Source organism: Nymphaea colorata, chromosome 11 (genome assembly GCF_008831285.2).
Source record: "Nymphaea colorata isolate Beijing-Zhang1983 chromosome 11, ASM883128v2, whole genome shotgun sequence".
In the NCBI taxonomy this organism is placed as follows: Eukaryota; Viridiplantae; Streptophyta; class Magnoliopsida; order Nymphaeales; family Nymphaeaceae; genus Nymphaea; species Nymphaea colorata.
The window spans coordinates 20,052,872-20,079,818 of record NC_045148.1 but is presented as its reverse complement, the minus strand read 5'-3'; the positions used below and the strand labels follow the sequence as shown (position 1 = coordinate 20,079,818).

The window sequence follows — 26,947 nt, the reverse complement described above, 5'->3', positions numbered from 1 at the left end:
ATAGAATTTGATCGACATATCGGGTTTTTTTTCTTCTTAAATCGTATATTCTTCATCAGTTTTGGTTGGTTTTTCCATTTGTCCCCTTTTTAATCAAATGGAACTTTTATGTAGATCCATTTAAATAGTCTCTGGCAAGAACTCACACAAATTAAGCTAAACTAGACGGTGCACACCGAGTGCCTAAAGAGAGGACACAATAAAACATAAATGCTGCATTTTATCTCGGAACACAACGCGGCTTCTTGCCTTCCTTAAAGCCAGTACCCGAAAACGCAGCGTGAGGGTCAAATTGAGTATAGCAGGACTTGAACCTGCGACCATTAGGTTAAAACCTCAACCTACCGTCATATTGAGTTGGTAGTCAATAAGGATTGGTGCGGGAAAGGCATCCACTCGCAAAGCAATTCGACAAATGAAACGTGAGGGTCAAACTAAAATTTTATAAAAATTTTAATTTAACATATATAAAAAAATTTAAAAATTATTTCTGTTCTTATTAAAAGTTTTAAAACTATAGTTCTGCTCTGGATTTCCTTCCTTATCTCCTCCCCTACATAACAAGCAGTCAAGTCAAACATCATGTTTTCCTCCATTTTGATAATTAGAAATCAGCCGTCGAACAAGAATTGCCCAAAATTAGCTCTACATGTATGTCGGTATCTTGATGGGGATTTATTTAAAATCATAGCGATCTTTTATTATTGTTTTAATTAGTTTTCTCACTACATAATTAATATTATGAAAGAAGGAAATTGATTTTTCTCATCCTAAAGAAAACCTTTTCTACTTTGTCGTGATTTTTTCGTTGCTGAATAGAAAGATAGTGGCTATTATTATTATTAGCATGCGATCAACTAGCTAGGGTTCATATCTTGCTCCAGTTTTTTCAAGCAAAAACAAACGCTAATAATAATTTATAAGTGCAATCACGTGGCAAGGCAATTCACGTTCAAAGGGTTTGATGTTCGAATTCTGCGACTGTTGTCATGTTATAGTGCGTTCTTTCTTATCGGTTGTAAACAATAGCAAACACAACATTTAAATCGAAAGGTGTACTGTACACCCAAACCCTCAAACACAAAAGAACCTTGTAAGCATAAGGGCATGACTTTTGAAGGTTCTACACTAAAAAAGGTTTCTCTCAAGTAAACATTAAACAATCTATACGATCGTAACATTTTTAGATTTTTCATTATTAACTGCTGCACCTGATAAATAAAGCCTGCACGTATCAGGCCTACACTTAAAAAGCCATACACTCAAAAAGCCAAATTTTTCTTGGCAGTAAACATAGGGATCACAACCGGGATATATATATATGTATATATATAATGGATCCTTTTATTAGAGACGTGCACAAGTTACACTTTTTCTACACACCATCATCAACTGCTTGATATATCACAGTGGTTTCAGTACTTAGAAGCACTGAAGCTTGCTCCACAAGTTTATTTAGTATCTTCATTAACACAGATCCAGCAGAATTTCACCTGTCACATAATCTATTCCTTGAAGAAAGGATATATCTCATACCTAATGCTACAACTGCCAGTAACGACTCTTCCTCCCCGTTTTCCACCACAGCACGTAGGGATATCAGCAATCGCATCATCGATGCAGTACTTGCAGGCTTTACCAGATAGATCTCTAGTGCATTGCGCCAAGCCATAGATCTTCAAGGCATCGCCAAATTTGACGTCGCTGGTGGCGAAGAACGACGGCCGCTCGGCGGCTTCCTTTGACAGTTTGCCCATTAGCTTCCCCAGTTGATCGTTGAACAGCTCAGGCTGACTCACGTCCTGGGTGTTCCACATGTAAAACTTGGTCTGCGTGTCCATGTAACCAAAGAAGTCTACGTCTGAGTACCGCAACATGCAGTTGTCGTACCACAGTATCCCCTGTTTCTGGTAAGGACACAGCTGCCGGATTTCAGCGATGCCGTTGTGCATGCAGGCCTTGCAATCATCACCGGCGACGTCGCCCCGACAGAGAGCGAGGCCGTAAATTTTCTCGGGACCTTTTCCGGCGGTGGCGGTGCTGAACCCATGGATTGGTGTTCTTGCGGCAAGCTTTTGGAGAACAACGTCAAGGTTGTGGCTGAATATGCTTGTGGCGGTGTAGTTTGAAGGGCTGGGACAGAAATGATAGAGGGGATCTGATCTGGCCAACGTCGATTGCAAGACCAGAGTAAATATTGGTGCTAGAAAGAAGAAAGCTGCTAGGGGTGACGACATGTTCCTGGGAATGAGATGAAGGGGATATGTATTTTCGTTCGCCTGTTTCTTTCTCTGTTTCAGGTTGATGGAGACAATAAAGAAGATCGTTCCAATTTATAGAATCCGTATGAACATCTATGTGGCGACTGTAGCTATAGACTTTTTCAAATTATCGTTTAATTTCTTCAAGCCGCCATGGGAGACTAATATGAAAATTGAAGAGTTCCCTCATATCTGGCTGAGAAACGTCAAAAATTCAATTTCTCACCCAAAGTTTCTTGGAATAAGTCATATTTTTTTACTTGCTTAATACTATTCTTTCCAGTCCATAGATCGTTAGCAGCAAGCATGTAATAGTATTTAGGTTCTATTCTTACTGATAGGCTAGCTTTCTTTCAGACAAATTCGCTAGTTTCTTTGAATTTTCCTTTTTAGTGAAGTTAACCATAGAGTACATATAAAGAATCGATCTTTAGCTTGACAAAGAGGTATAATTTCAAATACCAAACATTTGGGAGGAATTTATATGATTTTTCTATAAAGCACTTTTGGGTGTTCTTTGTAAATAACTAATCCTGCTGAAAAAAGAGCTAGTTGATCAATGCAAACAAGGACCATTTTTTGTTGTATTAAATTTGAAAAAAGCATCTAATCTTCTGGTTCTGTGTGGAACCAGTTTTCTGATTGCGATAACTATTGTGAACCGTCGTCATTGCTTAGAATCTGATCACAAATTGAATGTTTCATGGTGGTTGGTGTAGGCCAAGTCTGCTTTACTTGAGCCTACAGCAATGCCAACTAACAGAAATATAATGAAAAGGCCAACCAGATTGACCCGCTAATATGTCAAATATCATTTTTTTTCTTTCTTCACAAGAAGCTTTGCCCGACGAGGATATAACAATGAAAAGTGAACCCATTTTCTCTATTATGCAGTAATTCTTTGAACGAGCAATCACTTTCTCGTTATGCATTCCAATTTCTTTAGTTCTGTTCCCCTTTTTGTTTTTCTAGTCTTTGTCTCTGTTATGGCACTGATAATGACTTCCTTATCCGCTAAAATTCTTGCTGTAGACTCATTAATTAGTTTGTCTTGATTTGCTTCAATATATACTGGTTGCAGTTATTTAGAATTATTACCTGAATGATTTCATTTAAGTTGCTAGTTAGATGTAACGAAAGGTTCAAAATTGAAGTGTGGTAGCATGCAGGTCGGTCACCTACATCTGAACGAGTCGTGTTCCTGATTGAGACCTATTCAATGGCAGGTCCTCAGGCCGAAATGATTTTCTTTTGTTGGCAGACTTTTCTCCATAGGAAGACATTGGTTTCTTAATTGTCAAGTAAAAGCTACATTAATAACAATCAAACACGCGTTCATAACAATTCCGCGCCTTTTGAATGAATCTCACTCTAGCGATGCATAAGAACATAAGTTTCCAGACTGCTAAACACATAAAAGGTCCAATGAAATTATATTTGGTATATAGGCAAAATGACAAATCTCTGTTATATAGACGGGATTTGGCCATGAATTTGCAACCCTATATCAAAAATATTATGTTTCTCATTTCATCAGCCCCCAAACTGAGGATCTTCAGGGAAGAAACAAAAGAAAACAAAGAAGGCCGATCTATGACAAATATTATGTTTCTTTGCATTATCGGCTCATACATGCATACAAAATATTAATAAATTTTTTTACTGAAGAAAGTATTAAATTGACAGAAAGCTACAATCCAGTATGTGAACATACTTTGAGTCTTGACACAGTTCCTCACAAGATGAGCTAAAAAGACTTGTCCTCCTTTGGAACGTGGAGCCATTTTGTGCCCAAATGGGCATTTACAGGAGCTCTCGGTAACGACAATACTCAAAACTCATTAGTTTTTCTTTTATGACATAAATTCTACCATTTATTTTTCATCATGAGCAGCTTCATAATGAAGAAAATCAACTTTCTTTTTTTTTTGGTTCGGTATAATTTACGTGAAGCCCACCTTATAAAGGCGGCGAGCCTCCTCCCAGCATGTTTGCACCGGAAACGCCTTGAAAAATCGGGAGAAAGAGCCGTTAAAGCGAGAGTTGTAACCGCCAAGAGAGGGCGGAACAGAGGAGTTGATCGAAGAAGTGAGAACGCCATGAGGAGGGAGCCTGCTTTCGATGCCGCCTCCCCTTCACCTCTCGGAGCTCTTTCAGCACTGCTTCACCACCCAGCAACTCAAGCAGATCCACGCTTACCTCCTTGTCACCGGCCTCTTCACGGACGAGTTCGTCATCAATAAGCTTCTCCGCCGTTGCTCCCAGCTTCGCAATGTCCCTTACGCGCGGCAATTGTTCGATGAAATCCCTCAGCCCAACGTGTTCCTCTGGACCGCCTTGATTCATGGGCATGTCGAGAATGGGATGTACGAAGAAGCTTTGCTCCTGCACCGATCTATGGTGGGGGTTGGCACTGCTCCTTTGAGTTTCACCGTCTCTTCTGTTCTCAAGGCAGCGCTCGGGTTGTCTCAGGTGCAATACGGTGAGTCGATTCATGGGCAGGCGCTGAAGTTTGGTTTGGAGTCTGATTTGGTTTCGGCTAACACCATTCTTGACTTCTATTCGAAAAGTGGGTGCTTTGATTCTGCCTATCGGCTGTTTGATTTAATGGTTCACAGAGATGTTGTTTCGTGGAACGTGATGATAGCTTGTTGCTGGAGGAATGGAGAAGTTGGTCGTGCGAAACAGTTGTTTGATGAAATGCCTGAACGGAATGTGGTTTCTTGGACGACGATGATTTGTGGGTATCTTAAGACAGGGGACATGGTTGCTGCACGTTTTCTATTTAGCCAGATGGGTCATCATGATGTCGCTTCCTGGAATGCCATGATCAGTGGCTACGTAGACTGTGGTGACCTTCAAGCTGCTCAAGATCTTTTTGAGAGGATGCCAGGGCGAGCTACTCGACCTTGGAACCTGTTGATTGATGCTTACTGTAAGGTTGGGGATATGAAGGCAGCGCGTGGTTTGTTTGATGAAATGCCTGAAAGAGATGTGGCATCATGGACAATGATGGTTGATGGTTATGCAAAGATTGGAGATATAGGGTCTGCTTGTTTCTTGTTTGATCAAATGCCTTTGAAGAACCTCATGTCGTGGACATCTATGATAAATGGCTACACAAAGAATGGGGAACCATACAAGGCACTGATGCTATTCAAGGAATTGCAAGAAACTGGGCTTAGGCCAGATGAAACTTGTGTTTTGAGTGTTATTCCTGCTTGTGCACAGTTAGGAACACTCAACATCGCTGAGAAGATTGTCCAAGATTATGTCCGGTCGGGTCCATGGTCTAACCTTCAACTAGTCACTTGCATAATTGATATGTATTCAAGGTGTGGGAGTATTGGAAAGGCATTTCAAGTGTTCAGGGAAACTTCCAAAAAAGATTTGGTCTGCTACAGTGCCATGATCACAGCTTTTGCCCATCACGGTATGGTGCATGATGCAATACAACTTTTTGAGGAGATGTTGAGAGAGGGCATCAAGCCAGACGAAATCATCTTTATTGGCATTTTGACTGCATGTAGCCATGCAGGGTTGGTTGACGAAGGCAGGAAGTATTTTAACTCCATGACTACGGACTATGAATATCTGCCCTGCGCTGCTCACTACTCATGTATGGTTGACCTTTTTGGCCGTGCTGGGTGCTTCGGGGAGGCTTATCAGCTTATCCAGAGTATGCCTATGGAACCGCATGCTGGCATCTGGGGGTCTCTGCTTTCTGCTTGCCGGCTTCATTGTAAAGTTGTGCTAGCTGAAATTGCTGCGGAACGACTATTCGAGTTGGAGCCACATAATTCTGGCAATTATATTCTTTTGTCGAACACATATGCAGCATCACGTCAGTGGAGCAATGTCTCCCAGGTTAGAGCAAAAATAAGAGGATTTAGAGTTAGAAAAACTCCAGGATGTAGTTGGATTGAAATAGATTCTTCAATCCATCAATTTGTCATGGCTGATAGGTCACACCCCGAATCGAACAGTATCAAATTAATGCTGGACTTACTTGGTCATGAAATGAAACTTCTTGGATATACATTTCAGGAAGCCTTATAAGCTTTTTCTTTTCTTAGCAATATGAAGCATCTGTCGTCAGTTTTTTGTTTATAACGTTAGGCCTTTTAGCAGTTCAATTCAATGTGGCTCAATAGCTTCTTCATGGCATGTCTCGTAATCATGTTTCTTGAAGCATGAATAGGTACATCCTCCACTTCTCCATTGGGACATCGGTTTTGTGACTTTCTGTGTTTGATGGTGGTTTTTACGTGCTGACTTCTCTCTGAGTGCTCTCACAGGCATGGGAACTTCAGTGAGGAAGTTAATGGTCATGTGTAAAACAGAACTTAATGTCGTCAAAGCTCCAACCAAACCTTTATTGGATGTCAGGAAAAATGGGATGAAAGGAATTCCAGTTATATATATATATATATATATATGTTTTTCCTGCACCCTTTAGCTCTTGTTCTGGTCCCATGTGATCTGAGAATTCAGAACCTTTCTGTGCATCCTTTAGGTTGCTTGAGCACCTTCTTTTTTATATGAGAATGTGTTGCTGTCTAACTTTAAAGATTTGTATTCGAATTCATTTATAAAGGAGGTCAGGCCGTGATTTTGACTTAAATCGCCTCTAGCGAGCTTTGATATGATGGGATCATCCCTTTCCCTCTTTTGGATAAGCAAAGTTAGTGTTTTGAAGACATTTGCCGGACAGTGCAAACAGAAATGCACCTCAGGGTCTAAACTCTTGACCTCCTTCAATTGGAAGCTGTTACGTCCAATTCCCTGGCCAAACGGATAGAACTCTTGGTGGCTGGCAGAATTTCATTTTCATTTATTTATTTCTTTTAGGTTTCTTTTATTTTGTTTTACTACTGTTCTGGATTTTATTAGACTATTTAAATTGCATTAGTATGTTCAAGCAGCTGGAGGCAATTAAGGATGATTTACATAAATTCGTTTGAATAATTTTGCCTCAAAAAAACTACCAGTATAATTTGTATTGGGGAGTTCATATTGTGCAGTAAGAATGTTAAATACGCCAAATAGCTGATGTATTAGATGTTAATGCCCATATTTACAGCATCTCTGACGTTCATCTCCACGAGGGTTGAGCTGGGTGGCTACCAACAGCAAGCCGCATGTGCACAACCTTGTTGATGTAGTTCTCTTGTATAAGGCGAACAGATTGACAAGCATGGCACTCAAATTGCACAAGGCGAACATAAATGATTAGATACCTTGTTGATGAGCTAATAAGTTCCATCTAACTTTTATAGATTCACATCTGTAATACTTTTTCCTGATAGTTTCATATCCATGGGTTTCTTCATATTGCAGGAAGGTATTTACAACGTTTGTTGCAGATAGATGACCAGATAGCGAGGCTGGTACCCTGCACCTTCCACATAACCGCTGTTACATAATGCATATGTCCCTTCAAGGACCTCCTTTCGTCCTGGTATTCATTGGGCTGACTATTATCAACTGAAAGCAAGTGGGTTCAAAATTTTCCGGTAGTAAATGATATAAATAACCCTAGCACGTTGTGCTTGTGCCTTCAAGGATAAGGCCAATCCTCTACCCAAGTCAGGTTGCCAGTATAAGCATTTTACTAAACGAACTCAGCGTGCACATGTATGGGGCAGTATCTGGTTAAGAGACCGTAGGGCCAATACTTGGATTTGTAGCATGCATTACATAATTAAAGATTTTGCCAAGCCTTAGAAAGCATTCTCTTTAAAGATGAATCATGTAGGGCCGAGAATTAACTTTGTTGTTCACCATGGCATTCCCTTAGCATGATTCGTTTGCTTAAAATTGAGGAGACGCTTTTGTTAATGGAAAACAAATGTATGCATCAGGTATGATAAATTCCTGTCGACATAATTTTGTGTAAGTATGGACTGGGTAACATGTAAATCAATTAATTAAAGTGCTTGAAGCCCTGAGAGATGCCACATAGATCCTCTGTGTCCGTAAGGTTCCTGGCAGCAAGAAGCTACCAACCGTAAAAGCTTGATCTCCTACCGCGCTTGCAACTCTGTGATGATTACTGCATTGGAAGATGTTGACAGTAAAGGTTGCAGAGGTTGGTCCTCGGGTTGACCATCGGAGTATGACATACTCGTTGCCTCCTGTCTAGACCAGCTGCCAGTATAAAATGCAGGTGGATGAGGAGCGGGAAGAGTGACAGAGCTGCTACCAAGCATAAGAACAACTGAGGACATTGTTGGCCTATTCATCATGTCCTCTTGAACACACAGTAGACCAATGTGGATGCATCTCAAAGCTTCTTTTCTGTTGTAGGACTCGCCCAGTGCCCCATCTACCATTTCGAGCGTCCTGTTTTCTTTACTTAGATTCCAAGCCTGCATCAATATGCAATAATATAAGAAGCAACTTATAAGTGGAGCTTTAGCATGCCAAAGAGAGCATGTACTTACATAAGTAAGCAGGTCTTTAGCACCATCTGCAGCTTTAAAAGAAGTATTCTTTTTGCCAGACACAATCTCTAATAGTAGAACGCCGAAGCTGAATACATCTGATTTCAAGGAGTAGTTGCCTCTGATGACATATTCCGGGGACATATATCCACTGCCAGAAAGTGGAGAACTTCAAATTGGGAAAGCAGGTTTCAGCTTAGAAGCAACATGGGTAAAGCCGTTCATTTTTTCCATTCATTCGGTTGCTAGAGGTCAAGACGAAATCTTGTTGTAACAATGCGAGAGTATTACTACCATATAATGCCATGGTGTCACAGTCCACGGCAAGTGCTACACTATGAGTAAGGGAAGCACAAAAATATTCCTGACAATTATCTCTCGTTAAACGATTATGTACATTCATTTTTCTTACGAAAATTCTTTACAGCAGTGATTGTAATAAAAGCCAAAAGACCGTTTTGTTGACTAATAAGAAATTCGGGCTCCTTCTGAATGCAGTAGAATGCAGTAAAAAAGGTCAGTTTGTTCGTATCCTTGATTGAGTGTAAACCGAAACAACTGTTATGGGAACAAGAAATCGCAGCTCAATGGGGGCGAAAACTTACTATGTCCCAGCAATTCTTTTTGTGTTTCCATGTGTCTCGTCCATTCCACATATCTTTGCCATCCCGAAATCTGAAATTTTGGGGTTCATCTCGTTGTCCAATAAGACATTGTTGGGTTTCAGGTCCCTGTGAATGATCTTGAGCCTTGAATCTTCATGCAGGTAGAGGAGACCCCTCGCTATCCCTGTGATGATCTTTAGACGCGTAGCCCAATCGAGTGGCAACCGTTTATCTGATTCTGGGAAACGTAAAAAGATTACACGTTGCATTACCATGACAATTTATTTCCAACGGTTGCCTGAATTTCCAATTTTACGCAACTTTAGAGGTCCACAGGATCCAATTTTTCTTGATAGTAGATTTGTGTGTGTGTGTGTGTGTGTATGTGTGTGTGAGAGAGGGGTTAAGTTTCAACATTACAAAAAAGTTCAACGAAGCGTTGGAGACACCACTACAAGCAGCAAAGCTACTGATCCCACACACAGAAAGAGAGAGAGATTACTTGCTGGCATTAAGGATTATTAACCTTACTTGGTGGCATTAAGTATTATTAACCTTTGTTTTGTTCTATTTTTATGATAATTTACATAACAGAGACAATATTGTCTTGAATTTTTGACAAAAACAAAATGCTCCAAATACGAAGAGAAAGGGAAGATATCATCTCTGACATTTTATACTGAACATCATACCTTGAACTACAGCTACAAATATTAGTAGTTTCTTGAACTTCCAATGTCAGATAACAAGCTAATAAAAGCATCTGCCGTCAGGTCTCTCATTGCAGTAATGACTGTTCCTTTTTCCAGGAAAAGTTTTTAACCATGATTTGTCTAAGCTAAAAGCTCCTTTCTGCTACCGTACTGATAATAATTCATAAACAAGTGAAAAGAAAAGATCATAACCCCTGTGTGGGTGTTTCTTGTCATCATTCGATGGAGTTGTATATTTATCATGTCTTACTGCAGTTGTGTGGATAATTTTTCTTCAACATAGCAAGTGACTTGAGGTCATCTGATCAGCTCAACCATTGTAGCCAATCCCTTTCCTTCCATGATTGATGGCTAGGTGGGCCAGAACAATGTCTTTGTCATTAAAGTCCTACAGCAGGTAAGAAGGTTATCAATCGATCCTTTTCGCTTTGAAAAGACATTTCCTACCCTGGCCCCTCATCGATTCTGAAAATCTCGAGTGGCCCTAATATGTTGCTTCTCCTTTCTCAGAAGGGCAGCGGACACTTATCCTAGACTGGCTGCGGACACTTATCTAGACGTGGACAGTGGTACTGACTTTGAAAAGGAGACTTTTCTGCATGACTTTACTTTCAAATGGAGTTAGCTGTCGCAATGATTTCCATATATTATTTATGAACAATATGAATGTTATAGAAGTTATTAAACAATAAAAGAAGAATTTTAGAATTATTTGTATTTTAGCTTTTACATGCGCCACATGCTTCAAACAATTCTATACGGCAGTTAAAAGAGTGACTGAGATGAAGCAGAAGTTTTACTGACCGAATAAAATACTGCCCAGGCTGTTGTTTGGCACATACTCATATACCAATATCTTTTCTTGACTTTCCATACAACAACCGAAAAGTCTGACGAGATTCCTGTGCTGCAGCTTGGCAATCAACCGCACCTCGTTCTTGAACTCGATTGATCCTTCACCAGACTGATTGGACAGCCTCTTCACTGCTATTTCTTTGCCATCAATGATTCCCTGCAAAACCAGTCACTTGTGAGGGTAAACCAGGCTTCGGATCCAGGCTTTTACTGAGTCCAACCTCACTGAATTTCAACTAATCAGAATTGGTTTTCGTTTCGGACTCGAGAACGATCCCTTAAAATTAAACCACGATCCGAACAGCTTAGTTAAACACCAAGCAAAGATAGAGAAACATTACCTTGTAGACTGGACCATACCCGCCTTCTCCAATCTTATTTGCCTCGGAGAAGTCGTTGGTGGCCGCTCTTATGCTGGCCAGGCTAAAGTCCAACAGCTCGGGGTCATCATCCCTGTCCCGTTTTACTGGAATTGGGCTTGGGTTCTTTGTTTTCCTTCTCCAGAGGAATAATCCTAAGATCAGGATGCAGAGCACTAGCAAAGAGATCGCTACTGCGACTGCAATAACGGCAGCACCTGTTTTTTTGCATCCTGTGCAAACCTGATTATTTAGTGTTTGAAAATATTTACAGGAAGAGAAAAGGGAGTTACTGTTCGAGAGATACTTTTTTTGCGACCAATTGGATTGGTAATTTCAATTTTGATAGACTATGGGATCTGACGATCTGGTAGGAATCAATTTCCGAATCTAAATGAACACGTACCAAATATTTTCCTCTACGAAGACAGCAGATTTTCATCCAAAGGGAAATTCCCTTTCGGAATAGATCACGTCCATCTCATGAGTTTAGGTTCAGAACCCAGAGGCACAATAAACATTTTCAACTGGAAAATTGTTGGGGAAGGAAGAGAGAAACTCACTGCTAGCGGACGACGGTGTTGGTGATGAAAGTTGCAGACCCAGAGCCGAACCCCGGAGGAAAGGGTACAGTTCGTACCTTATACTGCAGGCGGCACCAATAACCACAGCACCTTGTCTCTCGACGCAGCAATAAGGAAGAAAGGCCACTGCCTCGTTCAGACAGTTCATGCAATTGGCGGAGGAAAGGTCCCCTGTGCACTGAACTGCTCCGTAGATCATCTGAAACTCATTGTATTGAATCTGCCCACTCGCGAACATGGAGCTAGAATTCGCCGCCGCGGCGACAGAGAGGTGTTGTAAAAGCACCTTCATCTGCTGGTTGAACAGTATCGGGTCGGTCGCATTGTTTACGTTGCTGAGGAAGAAGAAGTTGGTACTCACAGTCCCCATGAAATTGCTGTTGGAATAGCGTAATTCGCATTTCAGGCGCCATATGGTGCTTGCTTTGCTGTTAGAGCAACTTTGCTGGATCTTTGTCGCCGCCTCTGCCACGCAGTTTTGGCATTCTGCGGCGGAGAGGTCGCCCCGGCAGAGAGCGAGCCCATAGACCTTGTCGGGACCTTGGCCGACCGTGGCGGTGGCGAAGCCGGAGATATTGGAGCTAAGGGAGCGGAGTAGGATCTTCAGATTCTGCTGGTAGGTGCTGTTCGTAGTGTAGTTTGAATCCGGGGAGCATACGGTACTTAGAGGATCATAAGTGATGAGCTCAACAGCCACGGCCAGGTGCACAGAGACTGCGAATAGGAGAACAAGTCTCAGTTGCAGCATTCTCATCGTCCTCTCCTTCTCTCTCCAACATCAACTCTACGCCCCATGTTCCCGATGTTAGACTATCAACCCGTAGACGATGGGGATGCCTCTACTAGCGGTCCCTCCTCCTATTCAAAGAATTTATGACAAAAACGTTTTTTCTGACCTCCATGTCTGAACCAGAAGGCGATAGCGATGGGCTACCAATCTACTCCGACTGCTTATCTGGGAAGACTTTATGGCCTCCACTTGTTTACTGTTAGACCGAGAAGGCATTCAGAAAATAACTTTTTCCCCTAAAGAAAAGATAGAAAAGATGGAAACCCCGTTGAGACTTGAGCCCTTAACCACGAAAAAGTCGAGGCAACGAAATTGCTGGTACTACAACAATGTGTAAAGCCTCTTAACGGTTGAATTTGGCCATCGTCGTTGAGGTCAGCTGTTTAATAATGCATCCGTCTTCTTTTGACTTGTGAAGAAGACTAAAATTGAAATAATGACCTGTCCCTGCTATGTCACGGGCAATGAATTTATTTGGTGGGAGCATTTCACCTTCCTCATCTGTTCATTCCATCCGTAGCGACCATCATTTGGCAAGCTCTCGTTTACCCCACTTACTGGTTCAAGTTGAAAAAAGACATTTCACCATCTTCAATTGTGTGTTGTCTTCTCGAATATGCATCATCAAAGGTAAGAGCTCATTACTTGGGCAACTCTTTGTTCAGCCAAGGCACCTGTCCATGTTTCACAGGCAATTTGACCATCTTCATCCAATAGTCGCTCCTTCTTCTTCTCAATTTACATCGTCTAAGGTAAGAGCGCATCTCTCTCTAGTTACTGATGACTTCTTGACACAATTTTGCTATTGCTTTTTCCATTTTGTCGCTCTCTCCCTCTCCCGGTGTTGCATAGTGGAAGGACTGACCATATTCACATACTTAGTTTTCTTCACTATATTTTGATCATTGCTGGTTATGTGATGCGTGGCAGTGGTGTTCGGGTACCACTGTTTATATGTAGAAACAACCATTGCAATGAAGACTTTGGCAATGCCAAAAACATTGCCTAGCCATATGATTATGTTGACTATAAGATTTAAATTGAATTGATTTATTTTCATGATTATCTTTTTCTGAATTTAACTATTCTGTTTGACTTTGACTAGAACCAAGTTTGCCTCCTCCTTTGAACTGACCAGCATCCACCGCGCCCTCGATAGAAACCTTTGTGTTTGTATTAATATAATCATGCCCTGACTGAGCAAAGAAAAAGACTGAACTGTTTCCAACTTTCCATTGTTTTTCTTTGGTCAAATGAGTCCAAGTGACGTGTTTGCTTTAAAAGCAAACTCTGAAGTCACAAAACGGGGGCAATTCTCTGAAGTGACAAGGTAATTATTTGAGCCAAGGTAGATTCAGTAACGGTGGCCTTTAATGATTTAATCTAGCTTAAGGCCAATTGATCAGATTGCCTCCATGCTAAAAATTCATCACCTAATCTTCCATTACTTCCAACAATTTGGCGGGGAAGGAAATCGTCTATCAACAAATTTTAGTAGATCCTGATTCCTAACTTGACATTATTTTGTTTGCTAGTGCCAAAGGAGAAAAATACTTCAATCGAGCGTTAAATGAAGCAATACTTCGAAAAGCATTCCGTTAGGGTACTCTTAGCAATGACAGATACAGTGTTCACAAGCTGGAAGGATTTCTTGCACGGGTTGAAGCAGCCATATCAGCAGCTTTAAGAGGAGAGATGGATGGGTAAGGATTCAGGACTCGGCAGACGATTGTTAGCAGGCACGCCACATAGCAAGCAGGCCATGATACCTTGAAAGAAAGATGGAGAATGGCAAAAATACAAGAGATACATAATATGTGTAGTTTGCATCTATTATGAACATCCATGAGAAAATGACTCATGATTCTCACTCTCGAGTTTTGGTTTATAGCAATAAGCAAGTTCCCATATTTTCTGTTATTTGCAACAAGAAGATAAATTTCCAGTGTTTTCTTCTTGAGATTTTGTTGCGCTTACCCTGTTGCTGGCTTCTCCTTGTGTGATATCCTCTTGCATATGGGGATATCATTGCGTGTCGTCTTAGTGGGAACAGATTTCAATCCAGTTGGCTTAACAAGTTGGCTGTTAGAGTGTTGGAGGCTCATTTTTCATACTGTTATTTGGAATCACGACGAATTCTTCTGGCGTCCTGTTTACAATGTGTAGGGCAGTATTTCTGTATCCTGCTCTAATAAGATCTGGTTCAGAAGGCTCCAGATGAGTGAAGAAAGGTCTCATAATTAGTGAGTTCCTCCTGATTCACTGAACTGTTTGTTTGACTAAAAGATGAGCTTTCAGTATGCCATGAAGGATTGAACATCCAATGCTACTATGTGGCAGATTGAGGTATTAAATTTCAATAGAAATTCTCTTTGGGGGCCGTGACATCTGGATAGGAATGGGATAGGGAAGTGTAATTTATGGTTGTAGTCTTGTAGATAAGGTGAATTTCTTTCTGGAAGTAGACGTAAATGTTGTAAATAGTTGTTCTACTGATTGTTGATTGGAATAAGTTGGATGTAATATCTCACAGTGCCATTTTGAAAAACAAAGAGAAGACTCAAATAGAACTGGTGAACAATGAGTAAATACGTGGTCTAATCAATTAAAACACAGAGAAATATGCTCAAGGAGCAAAAGGCACTAGAATAAAGGGAAAAATGACACCATAAACATAATTATTTAAGTAGCCACTCGTTTAAGGGTAGATGGAAGATACTATACTTTTGAACAATCATGTTCCTAAATATATAATGGGCTTGAAAACGTTAACCATGATTATTTTCTAACTTGGGAAGGAGCCCTTTACTCCGCCAATTCCCTTAGACTCACTCTGCTCTTGAAGGCACTCTTATAGTTGCCCCCTAGTCGATTTTGGTCAACAAGGGAGGTGCTGAAGGCATGGGAAGAGCGACAGAAGTATTGTTGATCATCACAATAACTGAATCAATTGTTGGTCGATCTGCTGCATTTTCTTGAACACATAACAAGCCAACATGAATGTATCTTAGTGCTTCAAATTCTCTGCATGAGTCGCGCAATGTCTGATCTATCAACTCCATGGCTTTGTTCGCTCTCCACAGCCTCCATGCCTGCAGTACAAGCTCAGATATTATAATTGTAAGAAGATTTATGGTGGCAAACCTATGCCAAAATGCTATTTTTTGTGTAATCATATATACTTACATAACCTAGAAGGTCTTCAACACCTTTTGATTCATAGAAAGCGGCACTATTCTGGCTGCTAAGAATTTCTAATAGCAAAACACCAAAGCTGAAAATATCTGATTTTGTTGAGAACTGGCCTTGCAGTAGACATTCTGGTGCTATATAACCACTGCAAAGCAAGCACAATGTCTTACTCATTTTAGTGAAGCCAAAGCTGGATTGTAGTTAAGTCATAGACGATGATAAAACATGGAACTCACTATGTGCCTGCCATTCTGCTCATATTGCCGCATGACTGCTCCAATTCAATAAGCTTTGCTACTCCAAAGCCCGAGATTTTTGGGTTCATGTCATTATCCAATAATATATTGCTGGCTTTCAGATCTCTATGAATAATCTTGAGCCGAGATTCTTCATGGAGATACAACAACCCTCGTGCAATGCCAAAAATGAACTTAGTTCGTGCTGCCCAATTTATCTGTTTACTTTTTGCAGGACCTGTTCAACAGCAAGCAGATTAATAGATTTTTTCTCCAAGGAGCAAAAATTTCTTCAGGTATGACAACTTGTACTTTGACTAGGAAATGGGATTTGTTGAGCAGATTCCTCGCATGTGTGTGTGTGTGTGTGTGAGCATTGATGTTTAGATCTGACTAACCAAATATGAGATCCTTGAGACTTCCGTTAGGCATGTACTCATAAACAAGTACGCTTTCACCACTCTCAATGCAATACCCAAGCAGCCGAACCAGGTTCCTATGTGCAAGCTTTGCAAGCAATTGCAGCTCATTCCTGAACTGAGCTGTTCCTTGACCAGAAACATTCTTCAGCCTTTTTGCAGCTATTTCGTTGCTGTTCGGCAGTTTTCCCTACAAATGTCCACGCTTATATGTCACTCTTCTCTTCGATCCCATAGTTAATAAAGCTTATTCTAGATGAAATCTTCAAGAATGATAATTCTGGTTGTTCACTCTTGGCAAAGTGAAAACATGCATAGAAATACATAAAACTATAGAAAAAGGAGGAAGAGTAATATAGTACTAAAATCCTACAAGTCCTCCTCGAAAGCAAGAGCTAATACCCAAGAGTTGGCTTATGCCAGGAACGATGTGCCAAAGGAATCAAACCATGACTGCCTGTTTGACAGCCATGGCCGACTCACCCTTTGGGTCTTTCGTGTTTAATGTTTTGACAAGTAACACATTGCATTTGTCAGTCATTTTATCAACTTTTTTGACAAAATTAAGATGTTTTCAAGGTATCTATAACATTTAAGAAGTCCAACTTTTAGTTTCAAATGAAACGGTTCAAGAAGAACACACATATACAAAGTACAAACTTACCTTGTAGACGGAACCGAAGTCATCCTCAGTAAGTTTGTTTGCTTCAGAAAAATTGTCTGTGGCAGCCTTAATGCTATCAAAGCTAAACAGTGGCCCCATTGAATCATTTTCTGCAGCATCTGAAAAAATGCCATTTGCTTACACTTTGAAAGACAGAGCAAGTCAGATGAAAGAGTATCTTTTAATTGCCGAATTAATTACCTGGGCCCTTGTGCCTCTTCTCTGTTTTCCTTAGAAATAAAACCCCACAAAGAAGAAAGACAATCAAAGATGAAGGAACCAAAACGGATACAAGGATGACAAGAACTTTTCTTCTCAATCTTCGCGTACTGGAATCTGCAGAATGTTTCATATATGAGTAAGCATTTTTCATCAAAAGGAGGTTAGTGCATGACTTGCTAAACCATATGGGGAGGCAGGATTATGTGACATTAGAAACCGCAGAAGGTGGTGGTGATACTCAACGTTTCTTATTCAAGATCAAGGGCCTTTGGTTCTACTAATCATGGTTCTATGATGCTGGTGTTTCGGTGCAATCAAACAGTGGATCTGTTGGATCTAGCTTACGAGGACTTGTAGTTGTAGGCATCTCAGGCACTGAATCGTTGCCTCAATGAATTTGGCATCTGGTGGAGACAAGTATGATTTGGACAGTTACTAAACAAACATTAGATGGTATCAATTGGATCATGCAGTACTTATCCGATCTCCATTTTAGTCTCTCACTACATGATTTAATTCTATATCAGAGCGATTCGTCTATGTGGTGCCGCATTCTGGTTGGGCAGTTCTTTTAGAGATTTTCTCATTACAGTCCTTACCGTTTTTCCAAATGATACTTTAATTTCATTATCCAACGGAAATGGGCCCCTGGGTTAACTTCCTTTATCTTTGATTTCCCATGGATTTCAGATCTGAGGAAATCTCAAATCTGTGATACTTGAAATCCAAAATTGTATCAAACTATGGATTTCAGTTTCTACCTCCAACGTGGTTTTCAAATTCACACTTTCAGTAAACAGCGGGGAGGGAGGGAAGGAGGGAAGGGGTGGGGGAGAAGGAAGAGGACTTGAAAATTGCTGATCTGAGATCCACGGTAATCACGCGCAAGCTAAAAGAAATAAATTTTGGGAGCATTTGACTGCCTTAAATTTTGACTCTATAATTAAAATCCTAGAGACAAAATCTATAATTTAATTTTGACTCTATAATTTAAGATGGAATTTTGTTCCATCTTAAATTGGAATTAGAAAAAAAAAATTAGTTCTAGTTTCCCTTTGTGTTTGACAGTCTGGAATTTTGATTCCAACATTGAAAATAGCGAATTTGGTAAAACATGAATTAAAATTTTAGAATTTATGAAATAAAAATATCATGATATGTGCCCTAAACAGATATAGAAAAATTCTAAAATTTTAGAATCATAATTCCACCCTCTAGGGTAGAATCACAATTGCGGAATTTTAATTCAAAGAATCTATAAATCCAGAATCAAAATTCTTTGTTTGATACTGCAATTCTCAATATTTCAAAAATGATAATTTGAATTCTAAAATTCCACAATTCCAGTTTCATCAAACACAGTAATCCTTTTGGTCCATTTTAAGGATGGACTAGGCAATTAAAAAGCAAAAAGTGGGTCCAAATTGCCATTGATAGTAGGACTATTTCGAATTTAAATTAACCAAAAAAGTGTGAAAATTAGCATCAGAAAATGCTTGAAGCAGCTGGAAGCAAGATCTGTGGATAAAACAACAAAAAAAAAAATAAAACACAGAGATGTGTCTCTGAAAAACTTATATATGCAAAAATAATTGGGTAAGTAAAAATGCTACAGCAAAAATATAGATGGAATAAAAAGGCATAAAATATGAGAGCGATACATGTAAGACAAAGGCTAATTTGAAGAAATTAAGTGTAAAGCTCTAATAAGTTTATATATGACTTCATATACTATCGTGAAAAAGAAAATGTATGGAGGAAGAGCAATAATAAAACGACAGAATATATTATAAAGAAAGATCAATTAATAAATTAAGAAGCGATCGTCAATTAATGAAATGATTTCCTACAAATGAGTTTACAAATCTCCCAAGCAAACTTCCCCTTCTTCGACTATAAGATTCAACTGTGCAGCATCTTTCGGAAGGGCTTACGGGATTGTTAAGTTAGTGCTCCTTGGAAAGATCAATCACTTTACGTATAATCTGAACAGCAAATTGTTTTGAAAATGCTTAAACATATATATCGGAATTAGCATAAAATTTGCCAAAATATCCTCTACCTTTCTCCAATCGGTGCAATGTGAAACAAGGTCTAAAAAAATTAACAGACCTGCTGCCGGAGGAGGGAGAGAAATGATTGGTGGCTGAACAGGTGATGTTGGTAGCGATGGTGGTGGTGGAGTCTCCTTGAAAAAGGAGTAGAGTTCATATCTCAGATTGCAACTACCAGAGAGCACCCTTCCCCCTTGCTTCCCACCGCAACAGTATGGGATATCAGAAACAGCATTCTTCAAGCAAGTGATGCAGCCATCGATGGTGATGTCCCTTGTGCACTGTACCAACCCATATATCTTAGACAGATCATTGAACGGCACGACTCCGGTCGCAAACATGCGGCCGGACCGCGCAATTGTGGCATTGGATGTGAGGTTTGCCATGAGAGACTGAAGCCGAAGGTTGAAAAAGAGAGCGGGCGGGATTACATCCCGAACATTCCACAGATAGGCCTTATCATTGGTATCTACTTTCCCAAAAAAGTTGATGTTAGAGTAGCGCACATGGCACTTGAAGAACCATATGATCGCTTCCATGCTGTTGGGGCAGAGTAGACGGATCTTGGCAGCAGCATCCAACGTGCAATTCCGGCATTCCTCGCCGGAAGTATCACCACGGCAAAGGAAGAGAGCATACGCTTGATCAGGACCTTCGCCGTAGGTGGCCGAGTAGAAATCGGTATAAGAAGCGTTAGCAGCTAGATTGAGAAGCAGATGGTTCACGTTCTGTTGGTAGGTACTGTTGGCCGTGTAATCGGACGTCGTAGAGCAGTTAGCAGATATAGGACGTCTGTCTCCCTCTTGAATGATTCCTGGGTCTCTCGTGTAGAGGAAAGGGTACAATTCATATCTTATGATGCAGCTTCCAGTCAGAAGCCGCGCACTGTCTTTCCCTTTGCAGCACCTTGAAAGATCAGAAATGGCACTCTTGAAGCATTTGTTGCAGCTTTCGATGGAGATGTCTCCTGTGCACTGCACCATGCCGTATATTTTCGTCAAATTCGCAAACGGCAACGTTACGAATGGGATCACACCGGAGGCGAACATGGTCCCGGATTGATCAACAGTAGCAGCAGAAGATAGATTGCTCAGGAGAAATCCAACTTGTTGGTTCAAGACATTGGTAGAAATTGTATCTGAAGTATTGGGCGCCAAATACACTTTTTCAATAGTATCTAAAGTTCCCAAGAAATTCACATCAGAGTAACGCAAGTGGCAGTAATCGAACCATATTATTGCTGTTTTGCTATTGGGACAAAGTCGGAGGATCTGGGTGGCAGCAAGAGACACGCAATTCCTGCAAGATTCGCCGGTGATATCGCCTCTGCAAAGGAAGAGGCCGTGAACCTGATCGGGAACTTGGCCGGAAGTGGCCGAGTAAAATCCAACGTCGGATGCATTCTTTTCTAGAGAGCCTAATAGAAATCCCAGGCTTCGTTGGTAGCTGCTGTTGGTTGTGTAATTGGACTTGGTAGAGCAAATCTTAGAGAGATAGTCGGCCCTGCTAACGGGAGCAGAGGCAGCAGCGAGGAGGCAGACAATAAAACTGGCCACCAATCTAAACATGGTGTCCCCGGAAAGAAGCCGCAGATGGGCTGACCGTATGAACAAATGAATCCACTATCTTGTTTTTTAAAAGGGATTCGTCCGGATGGAAGAGAGATTGGAGACGCGTGAGTTTAATCTGAAGAAGCAAGAGTGATCAAGACTTCGTTGACTGGTGGAACTTTCCCAACGGAGACGCCACCATGGTCTGCTCAAAGTCATTCCAATTTGGTTTGAAAGTGAAAGGCAAGAGGAATGAGGGGCTTGTATGACAGGTTGTAAACCTCGAAGTCTTATAAATTAAGTGTGAACTCATTTTTTGTTGACTCACGTCGTCAAGAATCCTTCTTAGCGAGTCAAGCGACCCATGACCCACGGAGAAATGCTCCGGGCTACACATATTACTGTGGGCTTGAAAATTAATTGTGAGAAACATGAGAACCTTCCAGATGTTTCTGTGTCAGTCATTTATTATTATGATGTCTAAGGCTTCTTATCTATAATTTTTTTTAGATGACAGCTTTCTATATGTAGCACCAAGATTTTAAGGGTAAAAATTGTTCAAACTTGAAGCACAGATCAAAGGAAAGGCTTATATCTTAGGCCTCATTGAAGCGGTTTTGACAAGAAAGCCGTGTAAAAGCCCTAGTTCCCGCTGGATATTTAGATCCAGATCCAATCTCGGCTCCAACTTGCACCATTCAATTCTTTCGGTTGTAATTTTTTATCCTCCTATCTGATTTGAATGTTTTTCCAATGTATGTGTGTGTGTGTGTATACACAAAAAAGAGATGGTAAGTCTTGGTTATTTTACCATCATGGGATTCATGGCAAAGGTTACAAAATAAATATTGATCTGATTCCAATGCAGTTTTGATGATCTTTATCCAATATATATACATTTTGAAAGTCGGGTTCTTAACATATTATAATGTGGTTTGGATTTGGTTATCTATTTAAAAGTTGGATACCAATGCAGATGTGAATCTGAAAATCAAATTTGAATTGTGAACTTTAAAAATCTGATTCCGATACGGTACAAATCTTTAGACTTTAACAGTTCTACATAGGAAACTTTGCTTGCTTTCAGTGTTTCCATACCAATCGATAGCTAACAAGGAAACTGGATGTTAGAATCATATGTTATAGCCTCAGCTCGTGTCTTATCAGATCAACCGCTAAAATGTAGTGAAAGGGTAGGTTCAGTGAAGCAAGCTGTAGCTGCCATCATTAGTCCAACATGTTTCAAGCACATATTGTAAGGAAGCTACCACATTCACCGTGCCTCCAGTTCAGAAATCGTCATCTCGTTTATTGATGGAGCTGCACTGGTTTCTAATCGGAACGAAGAAGAATTTGCTGCATCTTTCGGCCCCACCGTGGCCACATCCGGATCTTGTCTGTTTGTTTCGAAGAAAAGCGGAGGAGCTGATGGCGCCGGAAGAGTCATGCTGGGACTGCCAAACATGAGGGCAACCATGGCCATCGTTGGTCTATCTCTTGCATCCTCTTGAATGCACAGCAAACCTATCTGGATGCATCTAAGTGTTTCATGGCTTTGGCATGTCCCAATGATAGTTGGATCAATCAAGTCTAATGCCTTCCCTTCTCTCCAAAGTCTCCAAGCCTACAAAGTTGTAAAGCAGGATTTAGCTTATGTATTTGGAATGAAACATACCTACTTATCTAAGTAACTACGTTGGAGAATTTGAAGCTCTCCTGCTCCCTTCACACTTACGTAGCTTAAAAAATTTGCTGCCAATTCTGTTTGGTGGAATGTAGTGATCCTCTGGCCGCTCACAATCTCCAGTAGCAAAACGCCAAAGCTGAAAACATCAGCTTTAGTGGAGACTAGTCCACTGATTGCATACTCTGGTGCCATGTATCCGCTGGAAACAAGAGTGAAATATGTTAGTTTTGTCTATGCATCAGGTCTAATTGGGATTTCAGGCTTTGAGAAAGGTGCTTCTGCTTATATCAACGATTCAACATCATTCACGTCTATGAAAAAATTAGATGCCTGCAAATGTTTAGTCATGAGATTGTTTTTAGCATTCACTTTATGTCTCAAGAAAATGCTAGCGACAACAGTATTCATTTCCAAAATGAAAAGCGCACACAAATTTGTCAATCCCATTATAATCTACTTTAGATAGAAAGTGCCAAAAAATACAGGACAAATTCCTTTCTTCCCTGTTCACAAGTGTTTCTTGTGTAGTTGTCCTCGTTTACCAAACTTACTAATTTCAGTGGGTTTGCCATGCAACTCAAACCCGATAGGAAGAAGCTGATATAAAGGATCACTTGCTTCCTCTTTTGTGCTTGAGAAGACAGAAACATTCCTATTTGTTGCCTAAAAAATCGGATGAATGGCTACGTGGAAGCAAGAAGAACTGAACTTACCATGTCCCAGCAATTTTGCTCGTGGATTCATGTGTGACTTCCTGCTGAAAGAGTCTGGCCAATCCAAAATCTGAAATCTTGGGCTTCAGTTCTTCGTCTAATAAAATGTTGTCTGCTTTGAGATCCCTATGAATGATCCGGAGTCGTGAATCTTCATGGAGATAGAGGAGCCCTTTTGCTATTCCTTCAATTATGCTAAAACGAGCCTCCCACCATAGCTGTTCACGTTTGTTTGGGTCTGCATTCATGTGGTAATCAATCTAAAAGAAAAAAACAAACGTGTGTGCCCATAGATTTCTGCTTAAGTTTATAATTCAAGATGTTTTGGCCTGATCTAATGTTGTAGATGTGTTCAGCATAATTGAAAGCCTGCAAATTAAACTCCTTGTTTGTTTCTTTTGAAAGAAAAACGGTTGCTTTTTTAGGCTATGTACTATTCCTTTCTATCCATTACTTTGTGTCACTGTCGTTGCCTCTTTCATTTGTTTTTCATCCTTTGTAAATCAAAATCTGCATCATCCAAGAAGTGGGACGTATACTGAATGTAACAGAGGTCATATTATGAACTGATCATGTCTTCCAATTTCGTTTCAGGAAATGGTCAAAGCAGTTTCATCGATCAGGCCTGTCAACCACATTACCAAAGAGAAGCTCTAGTAAGCGTGACTGTGTTCTCCATGTCAAGAGCGACTTCACTGTTATCAAAATAGGAATCAATTGTTGTATACAAGATTTGGCAGCAAATTCGATCAAAAGCCACAAAAGTTACCATCTTTTACTGATCTAACCAACAACCTCTCACGGACATAATAAGTGGGTCATGACAAGATTAATTTGAAAGAAAGCAGAGCAAGTCTAAGTTAAGGGAGTCGATTACCAAATATGAATTTGTCAAGACTTCCATTGGGTGCATATTCATATACCAATATCCTCTCGCCTCCTTCTGTGCAGCAGCCAAGAAGCCGAACCAAATTCTTGTGTTGAAGTTTCGCAACCAACTGGACCTCGTTCTGGAATTCCGGAGTCCCTTGGCCAGATTCGCTTGACAGTCTTTTAACGGCTATAGCTTGACCATTTGGCAGTTTTCCCTGTAAAGCATAGTAGAAAATCGAGGACTATTCATGGATGTAGAATCCGGCAAAAGTATGAATTCCAAAGAAGTGTCCTCTACACAAGCACAAGCGCGCGCGCGAGAGAGAGAGAGAGAGAGAGAATCACCCTGTAAACAAGGCCAAAGCCACCCTGTCCAATTTTATTCAACTCAGAGAAGTTGTTCGTGGCAGCTCTGATGGTGTCCAATCCAAACATTAGGGATGCACAGTCAAACCCATCTGCTTTATTATCTACACAAAGAAATGGAATCATATACCTAGGAGATGGTGTCGCGGAGCATGCGAAAGTCCATGCACGATATGAGGTCAGATTTTGCTTACATTTCCTTTTCCTACTTCTCTTTGCTCCTCTCCAGAGTAAGCAAGCTAAGCCAATGAAAAGTAGGCTCACCATGAGAACAGAAAGCGGCAGGATCCATGCGAGTGGCCCTGCAATGTTGGAATTGATCAATTTACTGCTCATATTGATGAATGGAGAAGATTTGAGCTATTTTCTAGCCTGTGATTGGGCAGATTATATGATATGCTTTCTGGATATCGGATTGATTTACAAGAAGTATAAACCGGGCAGGCATCATTCATTGCCAAAAACTTTGAAGGCCTGTCTTCGTGGCCTTCAAAAGAAAACCATTTTATCTTTCCAGGAACACCACAATTCACCTTGTTCAGAGAATCAGGTACCTTATTAGTCTACGCCACTTGAGTTCAGATCACATCTGCCAAATTGCACTGTTAAAACAGTGGTCTTGCATCCAGCACCTTCAACTGCTCCCTTCTAATTAACCACTCTCGGACCAAACGGTGGCGCTTATAATAAAGATATTGGCAGATCGCGATTGTCGACGTCAAAAGTCGGAGACAGATGTCTCCCAGCATTTAAACAACTTGAATTGACAGATTACGTGTTCTAGATTCGATGAGTAGCAAGCAATCGCCCATGAGCATATTTCACAGAAGTTTGAGAAGTGAGGACAGACCCATTACAGAAAACATGTCCTTAAGTCCATGTTTTGTTATTATACTGGCAGCAAGAAGGAAATGATACTGACCAGGAGACTTTGGAGGAGGAGGAGGACGGACGAACCCTGGTGAAGCCCCTGCTGTTGCAGGTGGAGATGCAGAGGCCGAACCCAAGGCGAAGGGATACGCCTCGTACCTTATGTCGCAACTATAACCAAAAAATCTCCCAGCTTGTTTGCCGGCGCAGTTATTTTGGATGCTCGCCACCGTCGATCCCAAGCATGACCCGCAATCAATGCTGCTCAAGTCCCTCTTGCACTGCACCAAGCCATATATCGCCTGGGAGGTGTTGTATCCGATCTCTCCGACCGCGAACATGCGGGACGGATCGGCAACGGCGACGGCAGAGAGGTTTTGCATCAGGGCGCCCAATTGCTTGTAGAAGAGATTAGGATCTGCGACGGTCTCAACGGCACAGCTGCTGTAGAAGGTGATTGAAACACGCCCAAAGAAATTGGTATTGTCATACCTCAAGAAACACTTCTCCATGTAGACGACGGCACTTTTGCCTAAGCGGCAGCTGCTGGTGCTCGCCGTAGCTGCGAAGCCGAGGCAGTTCTTGCAGTCGGCGCTCGAGATATCGCCGCGGCACAGGACAAGGCCATACACTTGATCAGGGTCCGTGCCTTTGGTGGCCATGCTGAAACCGGCCATAGGTCCATACTCGGTAAGATGGAGAAGCAGCTCGTTTAGGTTCTGTTGGTAGGTGCTCTTTGCTGTGAAAGTTGCAGAGTTTGGACACTCAATATAACGACCGTCGGGGACTGTCCAGACAGAGCAATCTACCGGATGAAGAACACCAAAAGAATATATCAGCAGGACTGTGTATCGGAAGAAACGTAACTTCCGTTGCATCTTTAGAGACAGAGAGAAAGATTTAGCAAACAGGCAGGCCAGTTTCCTCTTCCCCCCTTTTGTGATTGAAGGCAGCAAAATTTTCAGTGCGATCTGCCATCTGGTCTAGTCCAGTCTTGTCGTCCAATTTCATATTAATGGTTTGTTAGTCCGCGTACGAACAAGTCGACGCGGGTCTTTGCATGGAAAAAATCTTATGTTTTGGTAGAGTTATTCAGGCATGGTGAAAAGGCTCAAGTCTTCACCCTTCTCCTCATTTCATTCCTGAAGGTAAAGGTCTTTCCGCCGTAATTTAACTTGAGTATTAACAAAAAGTTCCTTAATATAAATGGCTTACTTTCAAGGTCTCCGGATGCTATTCAGCGGTGCTGGTTTCGAAACAGAAACAAAAACTGACGGCCTTACCAGTCTCATTTAGTCCATTATGTCAGCCTAGGATGTTTTAATATATCTATTTACTTATCTAATGTGTAAACCGTCAAATTATTATGTGATCGTAATCCTACCTAACAGCACCTGATTTTTGATCTATATTAGGACAATGAATTGACTCTTTTGTTTCTTTTGTCGGCGTTTCTTGGGGGATATGAAACATTGACCAACGGGTAGG

The 26,947-nt window shown here is 41.0% G+C and overlaps 4 protein-coding genes and 1 long non-coding RNA gene across 5 annotated transcripts; 2 read left to right on the top strand and 3 right to left on the bottom strand.

The window, feature by feature from the left end:
- Positions 1-1,213: 1,213 nt before the first annotated feature.
- Positions 1,214-2,296, bottom strand: LOC116263936 (cysteine-rich repeat secretory protein 38-like). The gene has a single exon (XM_031643769.1). The coding sequence runs from the start codon at positions 2,235-2,237 to the stop codon at positions 1,506-1,508; it is 732 nt and encodes a 243-aa protein (XP_031499629.1). The 5' UTR covers positions 2,238-2,296; the 3' UTR covers positions 1,214-1,505.
- A 1,660-nt stretch (positions 2,297-3,956) lies between these two features.
- LOC116263933 (pentatricopeptide repeat-containing protein At3g29230-like) lies at positions 3,957-6,340 on the top strand. Its single transcript, XM_031643766.2, has 2 exons — positions 3,957-4,079; positions 4,215-6,340. The coding sequence occupies exon 2, from the start codon at positions 4,383-4,385 to the stop codon at positions 6,318-6,320; it is 1,938 nt and encodes a 645-aa protein (XP_031499626.1). The 5' UTR covers positions 3,957-4,079; positions 4,215-4,382; the 3' UTR covers positions 6,321-6,340.
- Positions 6,341-7,994: 1,654 nt separating this feature from the next.
- On the bottom strand, positions 7,995-12,714 carry LOC116263932 (cysteine-rich receptor-like protein kinase 44). The gene is made up of 6 exons (XM_031643764.2): positions 11,803-12,714; positions 11,222-11,472; positions 10,830-11,037; positions 9,313-9,550; positions 8,708-8,858; positions 7,995-8,632 (listed from the first exon to the last, which is right to left on the bottom strand). The coding sequence occupies exons 1-6, from the start codon at positions 12,575-12,577 to the stop codon at positions 8,288-8,290; spliced, it is 1,968 nt and encodes a 655-aa protein (XP_031499624.1). The 5' UTR covers positions 12,578-12,714; the 3' UTR covers positions 7,995-8,287.
- Positions 12,715-12,909: 195 nt separating this feature from the next.
- On the top strand, positions 12,910-14,533 carry LOC126410514 (uncharacterized). Its single transcript, XR_007574622.1, has 2 exons — positions 12,910-13,365; positions 14,149-14,533. It is a non-coding gene; the product is annotated as an uncharacterized LOC126410514 (long non-coding RNA).
- A 695-nt stretch (positions 14,534-15,228) lies between these two features.
- LOC116263652 (uncharacterized) lies at positions 15,229-26,627 on the bottom strand. The gene is made up of 14 exons (XM_050080376.1): positions 25,512-26,627; positions 24,784-24,891; positions 24,569-24,693; positions 24,228-24,438; positions 23,351-23,588; positions 22,686-22,836; positions 22,233-22,574; positions 19,459-21,022; positions 17,326-17,460; positions 17,125-17,243; positions 16,440-16,650; positions 16,042-16,279; positions 15,800-15,950; positions 15,229-15,705 (listed from the first exon to the last, which is right to left on the bottom strand). Exons 1-14 carry the CDS (start codon positions 26,335-26,337, stop codon positions 15,478-15,480), a joined length of 4,647 nt encoding a protein of 1,548 aa, XP_049936333.1. The 5' UTR covers positions 26,338-26,627; the 3' UTR covers positions 15,229-15,477.
- Positions 26,628-26,947: the final 320 nt, after the last annotated feature.

Coding starts and splice junctions, on each gene's coding strand:
- LOC116263652 (XM_050080376.1), bottom strand. CDS start 26,337: ATGCAACGGAAGTTACGTTTCTTCCGATACACAGTCCTGCTGATATAT. Junction 24,694..24,783: donor GAGAAGTAGGAAAAGGAAAT/GTAAGCAAAATC, acceptor TTCTTTGTGTAG/ATAATAAAGCAGATGGGTTT. Junction 22,837..23,350: donor AGCAAAATTGCTGGGACATG/GTAAGTTCAGTT, acceptor TCTTGTTTCCAG/CGGATACATGGCACCAGAGT.
- LOC116263936 (XM_031643769.1), bottom strand. CDS start 2,237: ATGTCGTCACCCCTAGCAGCTTTCTTCTTTCTAGCACCAATATTTACT.
- LOC116263932 (XM_031643764.2), bottom strand. CDS start 12,577: ATGAGAATGCTGCAACTGAGACTTGTTCTCCTATTCGCAGTCTCTGTG. Junction 11,473..11,802: donor AACACCGTCGTCCGCTAGCA/GTGAGTTTCTCT, acceptor AGGTTTGCACAG/GATGCAAAAAAACAGGTGCT. Junction 8,633..8,707: donor CTAAAGACCTGCTTACTTAT/GTAAGTACATGC, acceptor ATATTGATGCAG/GCTTGGAATCTAAGTAAAGA.
- LOC116263933 (XM_031643766.2), top strand. CDS start 4,383: ATGCCGCCTCCCCTTCACCTCTCGGAGCTCTTTCAGCACTGCTTCACC.